This window comes from Pyrus communis, chromosome 11, assembly GCF_963583255.1.
Source record: "Pyrus communis chromosome 11, drPyrComm1.1, whole genome shotgun sequence".
Taxonomy (NCBI): Eukaryota; Viridiplantae; Streptophyta; class Magnoliopsida; order Rosales; family Rosaceae; genus Pyrus; species Pyrus communis.
In genome coordinates, this window is record NC_084813.1 from 22,202,327 (window position 1) to 22,216,614 (window position 14,288).

The 14,288-nt window shown below is 40.0% G+C and overlaps 2 protein-coding genes across 2 annotated transcripts; one reads left to right on the forward strand and one right to left on the reverse strand.

Annotated features, from left to right (window-relative positions):
• Positions 1–950: 950 nt before the first annotated feature.
• Positions 951–3,347, reverse strand: LOC137749587 (glucan endo-1,3-beta-D-glucosidase-like). Its single transcript, XM_068489708.1, has one exon. It carries the CDS (start codon positions 3,345–3,347, stop codon positions 1,131–1,133), a length of 2,217 nt encoding a protein of 738 aa, XP_068345809.1. The 3' UTR covers positions 951–1,130.
• Positions 3,348–7,802: 4,455 nt separating this feature from the next.
• LOC137708092 (uncharacterized) lies at positions 7,803–10,307 on the forward strand. The gene is made up of 6 exons (XM_068447083.1): positions 7,803–8,095; positions 8,415–8,537; positions 8,673–8,861; positions 8,977–9,058; positions 9,546–9,610; positions 9,712–10,307. The coding sequence occupies exons 1-6, from the start codon at positions 7,817–7,819 to the stop codon at positions 10,006–10,008; spliced, it is 1,035 nt and encodes a 344-aa protein (XP_068303184.1). The 5' UTR covers positions 7,803–7,816; the 3' UTR covers positions 10,009–10,307.
• The last annotated feature ends 3,981 nt before the right edge of the window (positions 10,308–14,288 follow it).

The window sequence follows — 14,288 nt, forward strand, 5'->3', positions numbered from 1 at the left end:
TCTTCTTCCTCCGTCATCTAATTCACTAATTTCGACCTCATTTTCTGTAATCTGCTTTCGAATTCGATATACAGTTTCTCGTTTGTTTTCGTTGAATGTTGAATTTATGTTCGAGGCGTTTTGTTTGCTTGGTTGCTGAGAAAATGTCCCAAGGAGAAAATGAGCCCAAAATATAAACAATGCAGTCCACCAGAGGGAAAAATGAACATAGGAAAGCTATAGTATGTGTGTGTGAGATGGATGAGCGATTCAATGGAATGCCTCCCCTTCCGACATCATTTCACGTCAAGTCTACAGTTTTCAGTACTTGTTTTTGACATATATTGTACGATGGATGGATTTTATATCATGCCAGGAGCCACCAGAAACAATCAAAATGTGTCGATGCCAGGAAGATGACTTACCATTGAGTCTTGAAGTCCGCAGAGCACTGAATGCTTTCATTCGCCAAGTTGAAGAACAAATAGCCCAACTTCAAGAACCAAGGGATGGAACTAGAGCAGTGTTAGGAGGCATGGAGGATGACCAAGGTTCAGAAGATGACTCGGATTCGGAAGATGACCCGGATTGGAAAGGTGAACCAGATTCGGAAGATGACCAAGATTCGGAGGATGACTTCTCACTGAGTGCAGAATTCTGGTTCTTTTTTATTATTATGTTCTTATTCTGGTCTGCATTTTTTCTCGTAGTTAGGTCTTGATTCTCGTCAGGCGTTTGTGTGACCTTACTGCTCAACTATGTAATCAAGTGCGTAACGGCGAAGAATTGGTTAGTGTGGCGTTTGTAGGGCGATTTCTCATCCGAGACCTTGTTCAGGCTCAGTGAGTTTCCAATGGCGTTCGGGTTCGGTTCAGTTCATGCTGTGAAAGATAAACATCGTTGCGAAAGTTTAAAATTTCAGAATTCGAGACCTCCCCTCGTTGTGTCAATGTTTTTTGACGTGAGAGTCGTATAAAATGTGATAGATTTCAGGAAAGCAGATGGTTTCAATAACAACAGGTAAATACAACGGATCGAAATAGATAGAAAGCTCGCAATTCAGTAGAAAGAACAAATGTATGTCAATCAAAACATGACAGTAAATACAACGGAGAACGAAATCACAATCGTAAATCATAGTGCAACGAAATTTAATGATAGTGCCTAGACCAACAAACGTTATGTCCAAGTCCGAATTCCGCTCCTGCCTCTCCTCTGCTGTGGATCCACCACAGAAGATTAGTAAGCGAGTTACCATCATCGTAACCATTCAAATTCCTTATCTTCCCCAAAGCGTGTTCTTTGTCGTAAATCCCTTCCAAGGAATAGACAAATCCTTTCCATCCTTCCCCAACTCCCTCCCTACTCAAAGCCGGTAGTGTCCATTTCACAAGATCCTTAACAAAGCCAACATCTGAAAACAAGGCCTCAGTGATCGGCAGTAGCGGTAGCAACTGAATTCCAAGCCTGCACTCTTTCCACTCCGGGGGAGCGAACCAAAGTCCGCTGTCCCTCTTGTTATTCCATACAACTCCAACCACACGATTTTCCCTTGTGAAATCCTCCTCATACATGTTACCTCCCTCTTTTACGTGCCACCACATTTGCGCCGCCTGAGTCTCCAAAGCTGCAAGCAGTGATCCCGTGGCCACAAGATGCGTGTCTCCATAAGCTAATCCCAACAATGCAGCTGAATAGTAGGCATTCACTGCCTCACTCGTGCTCTCCTGATTACGACCATCTGCAAACTCAGTTAACCCGCCTGCCCACGAGTGCAATTTGTAAAAATCAAAGCACCTCAAGCGTGGATAATGTGAATGTGATCGCCTGCCTACCGTCATATAATCAAAAGCGAGCGAATAAGCTTTAGCCCGATACTTCATCCCCCAAGCAGGATCAATTTTCGCAAGCACTGAAATCCCATAAACAAAGTAGCCCAGATGATAATGGTGATCATTGTACACTCCAAACCCGAAATCTGCACCCGAATCAGTCGCCCCTTGTTTCGTGACAATGCCACCCCAAATCTTATCATACAAGAAACCATTTCCCGGGAAAGTTCCGTCCAACCACGGCTCAATCGTTTCCTTCAAGAACTTCCTAATCGCCGGAATCACATCCAAATAAGCCACCTCCTCAGCAATCAAAGCCAGCCTCGCCGCCCTCGCGATCAATTTCCCATAAAAATACGAAGACGTTGTAGCTATCCCACTCGAATTCAGATCCCCAACATCTTTAACAAGCGCAGAAACAATTTCCTCATACGAATGTTCCCTAACTCCTTGACTCGAATGCCAGGTGATCGAAACAGGGTCGGGTTTCAGCGCCCACGAATCGCCAACAACGCCAACAAGGTCCCCATCAATGCTCTTGAACTTGAAATCCTCCAAAACAGTGACGTGAGAATCCTCGCCGGAGAGAAGCTGGAGGTGCAGAGGATGAGCAAGCATAAGCAAATCGCCCCATCCTTTCTTCTCCCATCTGTACTCCACAACAAACGGCTTTGTGAAAACCGCTTCTCCGGAAACCGGGTAGCAAGAACTGAACCGGTCAAGGCTGGCCTCCAATTTCGGGTTCGAATCCGGCAATATCGCAATCCGAACAATCCCAGAAAACCCATTGGAGGTGATCAGTGAAAGGCCGCTGGTGGTCAAATCGATTGGGGAGGAAGTGTATACGAGCCATGTCTGGTTGCTGTTGAGCTTGATGGTGTATTTGGTCTTTGAGCCGTTTGATTCACACGAGAGGATTGCGTGGATGGTGGAGATTGAAAGAGAGGTGGAGTTGGAAACAGAGCAGGTGATGAATGGGCTGCCGCGGACGAGGAAGAAGCGGAGGTTGGAGGAGGGGAAATCCAATGTGATGCTGAGGTCGTTGAAGGAGGAGATTTTGTGGGGTTGTGGGGAATCGGGCTTTTGGGCGGCGGAGATGGCGAGATCGGCGACGAAGACTTGATATATGAAGGCGGAGGTAGAGAAGCGAGATGGGTAGCAGATGGTTAGGGAGGCGGAGGAGGATTTAACGGCGTAGGGGTGGAAGTACTCGGGTTGGTCGCCGTTTTTGAGGGCGAAGTTTTGGAAGAAGGAGTTGGTGGGGAGAGGGGAGGAGAGGAGGTTTGGGGAGAAGAAGTTGGAAGGGTCGGGGAGCACGGTGGATTGCGTTTGGGGGAAAAGGAATGGGCCGGCGGTGGCGGGTGGCCTGAGAGTTTGCTGCGGTGGTGGCGACATAGTTTGGGGTTCTTCTTCGGGAGGGGGTGGTGATGGAAATGAAAATGGTTGAGGGGGTGGCGGTTTATAGGGATTTTTCTTGGGTTTTTTGAAACTCTTGGTGATTAAGGTTTTGATTTTTCTTCTCACTTTTTTCAACATTGGATTTGGTAATGACAATAAGTTAGTTAAGGCCGCATGCAAACAAGGTTGAACGCGTCAGAAATAAATAATAATAAAATAAAATAAATAATTTACAAAGAGTACCAAAACGAAGTTAAGTCGGTCGGAGCGGATATGTCCTTCCTACGCACCAAGTTCGGATCACGATTTTGATAACATAAGATTAGATCAAAATATCGCTCGAGCGGAAAACAATTAACATAGATTTATTTTTTTGGGTGATTCGGTGGGAATTGGGGAAGAGCCAAGAGGGAAGCTAGGAGGAAATGGTGGGGGTTTTTTTAGCAGTTAGTTAGCAAACAAGGAGGAAGAACTCTGGTGTGTATATATGTGGGAAATTTGGAATCCCCACATGACTCCTTGCAAGATATCCAAAAGTACTTGGATTTGGAGGAAGGGATACCAGTGACAAGGTGGGATTTTAGAATGCTTCATAGGCAAGCAATCATATGACTTATGGTGTGGTCTTGATTCTGGTTTTATTGTAAACTTTGCATAGCTCTGAGAATTGTAATTCAAAAGAGAGAAGAATGTTCCCTTTTGTATTTCCTTGGGTAATAAAGAGGGAAAAGGATCCGAAGGATCCCGTGATTGTGACCGTTCATCGTACGTTATACGGTTAATTTTCGTTAGGTACTATTTATATTTAATTTTAAATTTTAAATTTAAAATGATTTCTGACCGCACGATGTACGTTGAACGGTCATAATCACAGGATCCTTAAAAAAAGGATCTGGCGAGGATCCTTTTTCAATAAAGAGCTCGTAAAAATATATCAACCCTTTAACATAGTTATTTATCATAGCTAAATTTACTCTTATGTCGACTTACAAAATAAATGATTAAGTGCATGACTCTTGCATGAGTGTATGATGAATAAGAATACACCAATCCTCAATTGCCTAGTTAGATTAAGAATTATACACGACAATCATTTTTTTTAGGAACTTAATTTGTTCATACTTTTTTTTACCTTTAGCGTACTCTTTTTTTTTTTTTTTTTAAACAATCAAATTAAACAAATCAACATGTATTCTAAGAGTAGAAGTAAGAGAAAATATATCTAATGAGAAAAATAATGGGCAGAAATCAGTTTTTTTAATCAGTTAGAGTAGAAATATAGATTTCTTTTTGCCACTGAAAAGAAAATTAGAACTAAACTAATGAGTAGCATAGTCATTAGACTCATAATTTCAAGAGTGGCGACTTAAAAAAGAAAGATAAGGTATTTAAAACACATTGACCTGAAAATTGATGAGTCGGTGAGGGAGACAATTGAGATGAGAGAGAGTGCCTGGGTGAGGAAATAGTTTTTTAATTTTTAATTTTTAATTTTTTTAAAATTAACTTCAATTGTAATAAAAAATTAATTAATTAGTTTTTTATTTTAGTTGGAGAATGAGTGGATCCTCCTACTGCCACATCATCATTTAACAAATAAATTAACAGAAAATTTAACAGATGTCTGATATTGCAACGAATTCATAAGTTGATGTATGGTATTATAATGTTTAAAATATAAGGTATGAGATTGTAGTTCGACCCATAATTAAGATAATTTTGTATAATTAACCTATTAATAAAAATCAGAAAAATGGGTCAAACATTGACTTGAAAACTGCTGCTGGTTTGGGCTAGCCCAGTAAAACTTACGAATTCACAAGTGTCTCACGTACCCGATCTCATCTTGATAGGCCCAAATCTGAAGCCATCCAAAAATTGGTAAATTACTCCCAACCCGGTTCGTTTCCGGTTCAGTTCTCAAAACACACAGGTCCAGAAACCTTTCTTACAAGAGCGTAAAAAACACGCCATGTTGCAAACATCTATTGGATAAGTAATTTCGTTTTTAAACACGTACCAAATATTCATTTACAAGTAACATCACTAAGACTATGAGTTGGATGAAAAAAAAAACTCTCCTCTTTCGTACATAAGACTCTTAATAATTTCTATGTCCGTGATACTCTCATTTTCCATCACCTCTACTATGAATCCACCATAAGAGATTAGTGAGGGAGTTCTCATCATCAAAACCTTCAAACTTGCAAATCTTTTGCACTGCGTTTTCTTTGTCGTAAATCCCTTCCAAGCCATACGCAAACCTTTTCCATTTTTCGATATGCAGTGTCGGCGATGTCCATTTCACAAGCTCCTTAACATAGCCAACATCAGAGAACAAGGCTTCAGTGATCGGCAGTACGGGCAGGACTTGAATTCCAAGCCTACACTCTCTCCAGTCCGCCATACCAAACCCAAGTCCGGTATCCCTCTTGTTAGCCAACAACCCAATTTCCGCTTTTGTTAGTCATCTTGCCTAAACTCCTCGTCCCCAAACCCGAATTACCCTAAAAGAAACTTGTGAACTCGCGTGAGATATGATACCTACTAAGAATTTGACTCAACGACACAAAAGATCCTTTCAAGTACCCTCATTTTCATAATTCATTTTTCAACACCGGAAGCTCCAACCACATGACACATCATGAATGATTCACAAATAATTTCATTTCATTGTTCCCATATATCACATTTATGTTCTCAACGAATAATATTCTAGCAATATTTCATAATCATTAACAAGTAAACACTCAACTGAAGTAATAATACGATTTTCATCCAACCACAATCTTAAGTAAAAAAGAGACAGTTCGGATTGTTGAAATACATTACACAATGGGCTCCACAAAATGTGTATAATTTTTTTTGTAAAAACAGTAACAACATGAAACATATATTTCCTTTGAACATCATATCATATGCCTGATGTTGAGATCACATTTTCTATGACGAAAACAGGAACAACATGAAACATTTGGAGTAGTGGTTGAGGTCTAGGGTTTTGGAGCACATATATATGTTGGAGTTTATCCTAGTATATGGTTACAAATGTTGTACAAATTTTCCAATTAGAATGAATTAAGACATCGGAGGAAACTAATATAATCTATTCATATGTAGTTACTTTGACAATAATCTTCCTTTCACACATCTTACATATCAAATATATATGTCCATTCGGACTAAAACCATAGGCATTAACAAATGACCTCATATGTGTTCTTGACGTATGCGTGATTATAGTTCGATGATTTGTTCTTGCTCTATTGCAATTTTCTAAATGCGCATATTTTCAATTTCTTGGGGTGTTTTGAGTATTCTTTTATTGTTTTGTTTCTTGAATTGCCCCATACTCAGATCGTCATTAGTGTTGTGGGGAATGTCAAAGGCACAGTAGTTGATAGTGTTACAATGATTAAATTAGATCTAGCCAACCAATCACAACCGATAAAAAAAATGAACAATTAAAGAGCCTAAAGAGATTCGTAAATACTAAATTCAACTGCTACTATAAGTGGAAGCCCTGCAAAATTGTCATATCGCTTCTCAGTTGACTTAGTAATTCATCAAAGTATTCTCCAAATCTTTTTTGGTCAATTGTAAGGAAGTTTTAACAAATGCCGCCGCCCAATTTTTTTTTCCATTAACATGATTTTCTTGTGCATTGACAGTTCTAGCATCTTCTTCCTTATCTTTAATTCACTCATGATCTAGGCGTTTGGGGGGAGAATGATGATTAGTGTTTGAGCCTATATTTGTAATTGTGATCCGAGTTGATCATAAAGCTATGTCTTATTATCAAATTATTGTATATTTAAGGCTATTTTGGTTCTAAATACCTTGGTAAAATACGGATTCAATATTGGGAAAAATTGCTTTTGGGTCGGTGAGTTGCGCTCGCAAAAAATGGTTTTGCAACGGCTGGGCCACAACAAATGGGGGAATGAAATAGGTGGGGATGCAAAAAAAATTTGCGATCATAAGAAGCCGTCGCTGAAACTTTAAGACGGTAATAAACGGTCGAAAATTAGAATCACCTTTCGTGAATTTTATTTCACATCTCTAATAATCTCAAGTAAAACCCTTCTTTAATAAACACACTTGCACAAGGTGCCCAAATCGACATAAGAAGCAACACAAGCATCCATGCAAGATTAGGTTACAATATCAAAGCATCAACCAACAAAAAATATGAGTATTTTTTGAAAGTTGCTTATGAAATTGGGTTAACATCAAATTTTCTATAAAAAATTATTTCAAAATATGACTATATTTCGACCGAATTAAAATACTTTAAGAGTTTGTTAGCTGGTTAGTTGAATCTAAATCGTTTCTGCTTAAGATTAGATCCATTAGTCATGATAGTATGGTCACTTCCTTTTCTTAAATCTAATCTCCGAGCTAGAAACCCGTTTCGCCCTGTTCCACTCAATTGGGCTTCTCAAGACCAATGGGCTTCAAGTTGTTCTAACAAACTGGATCTCATATTCATAGCGCAAAATGACAACCCGGATTGCTCCCAACCCGCTTCGTTTCCGGGTCGATTCTGAAACCGGGCACTGCCTTTGCCTTGCCAACCAAACAGTGAGAGAGAGAGAGGAAGAGAGATGGCGGGACTGCTAGCATGGGCTGCAGACGTAGTGGGAGGAGGTGGCGGGCAAGACAACGAACAAGACATCCCACTGATATTCACTCAGGACCAGCAGAGGTATGTCCTGGACTTGGATCACAAAGCATCTTCTCTCGGCCGTTCGATCCATGACCTCCGGCTCAGACTCCCTCCTTCCGACATCTCCGAGCGCCTCCCTGATCTCCACGCCCACTCCCTCGCTTCCAACGCCGCCCTTGCTCTCCAGTTGAACTCCCATTCCACCACCCGCGAACAGGTTCGGTTCTGTCTGAATTTCGATTGATTTTTCTTATCTGGGTCGTTGATCTTGTTGCTGTTGTTGTTGAATTGGAATGTTCTGATTCGAATTCGGTGGTTTTCAATCTGGGTTTTTGTTTGGATTATAATTCTTGTGTACAACTTTGAATTGTTGAACATTTTCTTCAAATTTTGAACCTTTCTATTCTGGGTTTATGTGAATGTTGATTTTTTGCAATGGAATTGTATAGTTTAAATTTTAAGTAATAAAAAAGGCAATGTTTTTCATCATTGATTGATTTTCTTTCTTAGTAGTTCCCGTTTGTACTTGTGCACAGGCACAGTTGAGAGAGGTGACATTGCAGGAAGAGAATGCTGCATATGAAAGGGCTATATCCAATTGTGAAAGTAAAATACAGGAGAAAATTCAAGAAGCAGATTTGCTTAAGAGGAAGCTAATGGTGAGCCTTACATTCCCCACAATTTATTTTTGCATGATGCTCTTATTCATCATGTATTGTAGTTCTACACATGTATCGTACTTTAGTTAATGGAAAGCCCCGCCCTTTCTGAAATTCGGTGATTACTGTTATCAGGAGATGGATGAGAGTGAAAGGAATTTGAGAGATGAGCTTGAAAATGCAGAAACCGCATTGGATGCTAGTCGATCTGGCCATTCAGATGAATCCACTGGTGACCCAAATGCGACAATTGAAACTGAAAATGACGTAGAAGCTTCAAAGAAGGCTATACTTGAAAAGTTAGAGGAGAGGAAAAAAGAATTGGTCGGTTGCATCTTTCCTTTTGATCTTACAGTTGTTTCGTCTTCTTCCATTGCAAATGCTTGTTTGTATTTTTGAATTTTATCTTGATTGCTGGAAAGATGTTGTATTCTGTTAGAGTTCAATGGAAGCAGTAGTGAATGATTTAGAGGAAAGATGGGCAGAAAGTCAAGAAAATGCATTGAGTCAGCCTTCGCCAGGTAGATATCGTACATTAGTCATCCTATTTATTTTCTATATGGTGTTTGCTTGCTCTTTGAATGCATTTATACTTACAATTTACACCATTTAGTTGTTTTTGTTTAGATATATTATTGGTCTTAGGAACATTCAAGAAAATAAGGTTTACTCAAAATTGGAAACGGAAAATTTTGAACCAGAAAATGGGGTAGCGGGTTTTCAAATCAAGTCACAGATGATGAAGAAATTTATGGTTACAGTCGAGTTCGTTACTTCTGCTTTTTGGTGGGGTATAAAAAAGTCGAACTTAGTTGTGTGTACTGCATGGCTGGCGTGGTATTGCCTTTTGGAATCACAGTGGTGCATATGGTGGAGCATGTGGCTATTGTATAAACAAATAAACTGCTTCTCGGCCGAATTTTGCAATTGTTAGTTGAAACCCCTTGTGAGCATACTTCAGTCATTCTAGTTTGTACGACTAATTTGTAAGGAATTTATTTTGTGCAGTGCAAAGAGAGAAGATTTTGGATAAACAACTTCACAGCGTAATTGAGCAGCTAGAAGCAAAACAGGTATATCCGTAACTTTTCAGTAATATTGGAATTGTTTTACTTCTCTGATGTCAGTTGTATATGGTAAAAAATTTGTTCATTGTTATCTCGAGTGTTTATAGGCACAAGCAGAAGGCTTGGTCAATGAATTTCATTTGAAAGAGATGGAGCTAGAAAGATTGAATGCGTTGTGGAGGAATCTTGAAAGTAGCAACATAGAAATGAATACTGCTAGAAATAGGTTTGGACGAAGCGCATCAGGAAATGGATCTGCTTCGTCTGATTATATCCTTGACGCTCATCATAGAAATGCCGATGGCCGAGCAGAGAATCAGCAGAGGCTCATGCTGCTGAGGTCGGGTTTTGTGCTCTACATTTTAGCTTTGAACATCTTGGTCTTCATCAAGATCTCGTTTTGAAGAGTGTTCCATGAAGACGCTATCGATATTTCCAAATTCTCTTTGCATGCTAAACCTAATATATCTTGTATTGTAAAAGATGGAGGGAATGAGAAGTTTAGAACACAAGTGGAGAGGGGGTATGAAGAACTTCTGTCGTATGAAATATACGTTGTTTCAAATATTGAAAGTATAGAAATAAAGAAAGTTGTTGTAGTCTATTTTATCTGACAAGGGGAAGGGGGCCGGCGGCAAGGAGAGCAAAGAGAGAGAGATGTGTTTGTAGAATTGTATAAAGGAATGTGTATGTTATTCCCTCCTACGTGGTGCCTTTATTTATAGTAATAAGAGGGAGAAGAAATCCTTCATCCGCAAGGAATACAAGTTCATATAGGAAAGAATAACTAGAATAAAATCTAATATAGGATTTACACAATCACACTTAAATTAGGAAAGTTTATAACACTCCTTCTTGAGTGCGTAAATACTCAAGGTAGATTCGACATCACGTAGAAGTTGAGGAAATCGACTTGTCGACACTGATTTTGGAAACATGCTATTCTCAATAAGGTAGGAACTTGCATAAGGAAGTAAGTCTCACTAAAAAACCCTTAGGCTATGGTCAAAACCTAAGTAGGGATAAAACCCATAGTTTAAGGAAAAACGCATGAGAAATGCAAAGTCAAATGAAACGTCTACGAGACGTCATTAGAGATATGATCAGCCCAAGGTGGGTGCCTCATTAAAACCTAGTTAGGTAGTAAAAACCCAGTGGGAAAAATGCTCCTGATCCTAGGGGAAAAGAGTACATTAAGATCAAATAAGTATACTTCAGGATACTCCCCTTGAGTTTGACACAATTCCAAAGAGAATTAGCAATGTTACAACTCAGAAAGTTTACGCATACCAATTCCATGAACAAGCTTCTGAAATGTCGTCTTCGGTAGTGATTTGGTGAAGAGGTTAGCCAAATTGTCTTGTAAACGAATTGCATGACTTCAATCTTCTGATGCTCTTGTTGTTGATGTGAGAAGAAGAACTTTGACGCAATGTGCTTGGTGTTGTCTCCTTTGATGTAACCTTTCTTGAGGTGTTCGATGCATGCTGCATTGTCTTTATAGATCGTCATCGGGACATCAACGGTAGGGTAAAGATTGCATGAGCTTTCAAATATAGCCCACAATTGTTTTCAACCAAAAGCATTCCCGAGTTGCTTCATGGAAGGCGAGAATTTCAGCATGGTTAGATGAAGTGGCAACTAAGGTCTGTTTAGTTGACTTCCAAGAAATTGCGGTGCCTTAAACGGTAAAGACATAACCCGTTTAAGAGCGTGCCTTGTGCGGATCAGATAAGTATCCAGCGTCGACATAACCAACAAGGCGAGAATCGACTCGAGAAACGGGGGGTACGGCATCACTCGAGGATCCGTAGGTATAGAACAAGCCCAAATCCGCAATACCCTTAAGGTAGTGGAAAATGTCTTTAACATAAGTCCATTGTCTGCGTGTTGGTGTATTACTGTATCTTGCCAAAAGATTAACAGCGAAAGAGATGTCGGGTCTAGTGCATTGAGCTAAGTACAATAAAGCGCCTATCGTACTTAGATAAGGAACTTCAGGCTACAAAATCTCTTCATCATCCTCCTTCAGATGGAAGGGATCTCGTTTTGCATCTATTGATCGAACGACCATAGGAGTACTCGAACGCTTCGTTTTATCCTCGTTAAAGCGGCATAACACCTTCTGGGTGTACTTCGTTTGATGTACTAAAATTTCATCTGAATGGTGTTCTATCTCGAGACCGAGACAATATTGAGTATTTCCTAGATCTTTCATCTCAAATTCCAACTTCAGGTGCACGGCAGTTCTCGCGAGCTCTTCAGGAGTTTCGATAAAGATCATGTCATTGACATATACTGCAACTATCGCAAAACCAAAATGTGACTTCTTAATGAACATATAAGGGCATAGTTCGTTGTTCACATATCCTTGACTAGTCAAATACTCACTCAGATGGTTATACCACATTCTTCCGAATTGCTTGAAACCATAAAGTGAACGCCTTAGCCAAATTGAGAGCGTGTTCTGGGGTTTGGAAATATTTGATCTAATCAATGTAAGTCTTTCGGGAAGTTTCATATAAATTTTCATATCAAGATCCCTATAGAGATACGCAGTTACTACGTCCATCAGTTGCACATTCAGTTTTTCGGAAACTACCAAACTGATAAGGTAGCGAAAAGTAATCACATCCATAACTGGTGGATAAGTTTCGTCATAGTCAATCTCGAGGCGTTGTGAGAAGCCTTGCGCAGCAAGACGAGCTTTGTAAATCATAATTTCGTTCTTCTCATTACGCTTCCGAACGAAAACCCACTTGTAGCCAATGGGCTTCACATGTGGAGGAGTATGAGCTACAGGTCTAAACACATTACGTTTCACAAGCGAATCGAGTTCGACTTGGATTGCTTATTTCCAGTTTGAACAATCGGTTCTACATCGACATTCATCAACAGAATGAGGTTCAACGTCATCGCTCGACATGATCTCAGTAGCTACTGCATATGCTAATGCATTATCGATGATCATCTCATTTATACACCACACTTCATCTAAGCAAGCATAATAGACCGAAATCTCACGATTCTTGGGGGGGAGGGGGGAGGGTGGATTCGTCTATTCAAGGATGCTTCCATAATCTAGAATTTCCTCATAAGTTGGATAGAATGAGTAAGCGATAATCAAATTCATAGTAGGCTTTTCAAGTGCCTGTGCCGTGGGTTTCCTATTCTGAATGTGTGCATCCTTTGAACCAAGAGGTCTGCCACGCTTATGTGTAAAGGAAGATGATTGGCTAGCCGATAATGTACGTAGATCACCAAAGTTGGCATGGCACATTCGCAGCTGGAATATGTGATCTTGTCATTCGCACTAGATCAATGAAAGCATCTGACATGCTCTAAGCTATGCGCACTGCACTTCAGTTTCAGACTGAGCAGTGCGGGGATCTAAATGAGACAAAGTGAGAGTCGTCCATGATAATTCACGTCGTTCTTCAGGAATGTTGACATTCTTATCTCTCTCTAACGACGAGAATACTGTCTCATAAAAGTGACCATCCATGAAACGAGCGGTAAACAAATTGCCTGTCAAAGGTTCTAAGCAATGAATGATTGAAGGAGAATCATATCCGACATAGATTCTCATCTTTTGATGAGGCCCTATTTTTGTACGTAAGGGCGGCGAAATCGGCACATTGACAACATAACCAAAAACGCGCAGATGCAATATGTCGGGTTCGTATCCCGTAACCAACTGAAGGGCGTTATATGGTTGGGTCGCAACAGGCCTCATATGGACCAATATGGCTGCGTGCAATATTGCATGGCCCTGAGCATATATCGAAAGCTTGGTACGTATGACTAACAATCAAGCAATCATTTGTAAGCGCTTAATGAATGCCAGGCCGTTATAGGTGTGAACATGGGGTACAAGATATTCAACTTTAACCCCAACTGACATGCAATAGTCATAAAAAATTTTAGATGTGAATTCTCCAGAATTATCCAATCGAATAGATTTGATCGAATAATCAGGGTGGTGAGCCCTAAGCTTAATAACCTGAGCCAACAATTTGGAGAATGCAGCGTTCCTTGTGGACAACAAGCACACATGTGACCAACGTGTGAAGGCGTTAACCAAAATCATAAAATATCTAAATGGTCTGTAGGGAGGGTGAATTGGTCCACAAATGTCCCCCTGAATCCTTTGTAGAAAAAATAGGAGAATTCGAACGAATCCTGTCATAAGAAGGCTTAGTAATAAGCTTTCCCATTGAACATGTTTGACATGCGATTCCTTGAATCGAACCTAAACTGCAGGTTAATAGATGCCTATGTGATGATTTGAGGATACGGCTCATCGCTATTCATCCAGAGTGTCCTAAACGATTATGCCAAAGTGTAATTTCATGCATGGTCCCAAAGGTAGGGCTGGTCACGTAGTGGCTCTTTATGGGGTGTATGGTCGTAGTATACAGACCACTCGGGATACGCTCCATTTTCTTTAGAATACGCTTCTGGCCATATTTGAATGAAGTTATACATAGAAATTCAACTCCATTTTCTACATAGATTTTAGTGTGGTAATTATTATCTCTAATGTCCTTAAAACTCAACAACGTTCTTCTGGAACAGGGAGAATAAAGTGTCTCATCAATGATTAAAATTGTACCATTAGACAACATTATACGTGCCGTATCGTTTCCTTCGATCAGGGTGGATGAGCCTGAGAGGGTTGTCA

Coding starts and splice junctions, on each gene's coding strand:
- LOC137708092 (XM_068447083.1), top strand. CDS start 7,817: ATGGCGGGACTGCTAGCATGGGCTGCAGACGTAGTGGGAGGAGGTGGC. Junction 8,096..8,414: donor ATTCCACCACCCGCGAACAG/GTTCGGTTCTGT, acceptor ACTTGTGCACAG/GCACAGTTGAGAGAGGTGAC. Junction 9,611..9,711: donor AGCAGCTAGAAGCAAAACAG/GTATATCCGTAA, acceptor GAGTGTTTATAG/GCACAAGCAGAAGGCTTGGT.
- LOC137749587 (XM_068489708.1), bottom strand. CDS start 3,347: ATGTTGAAAAAAGTGAGAAGAAAAATCAAAACCTTAATCACCAAGAGT.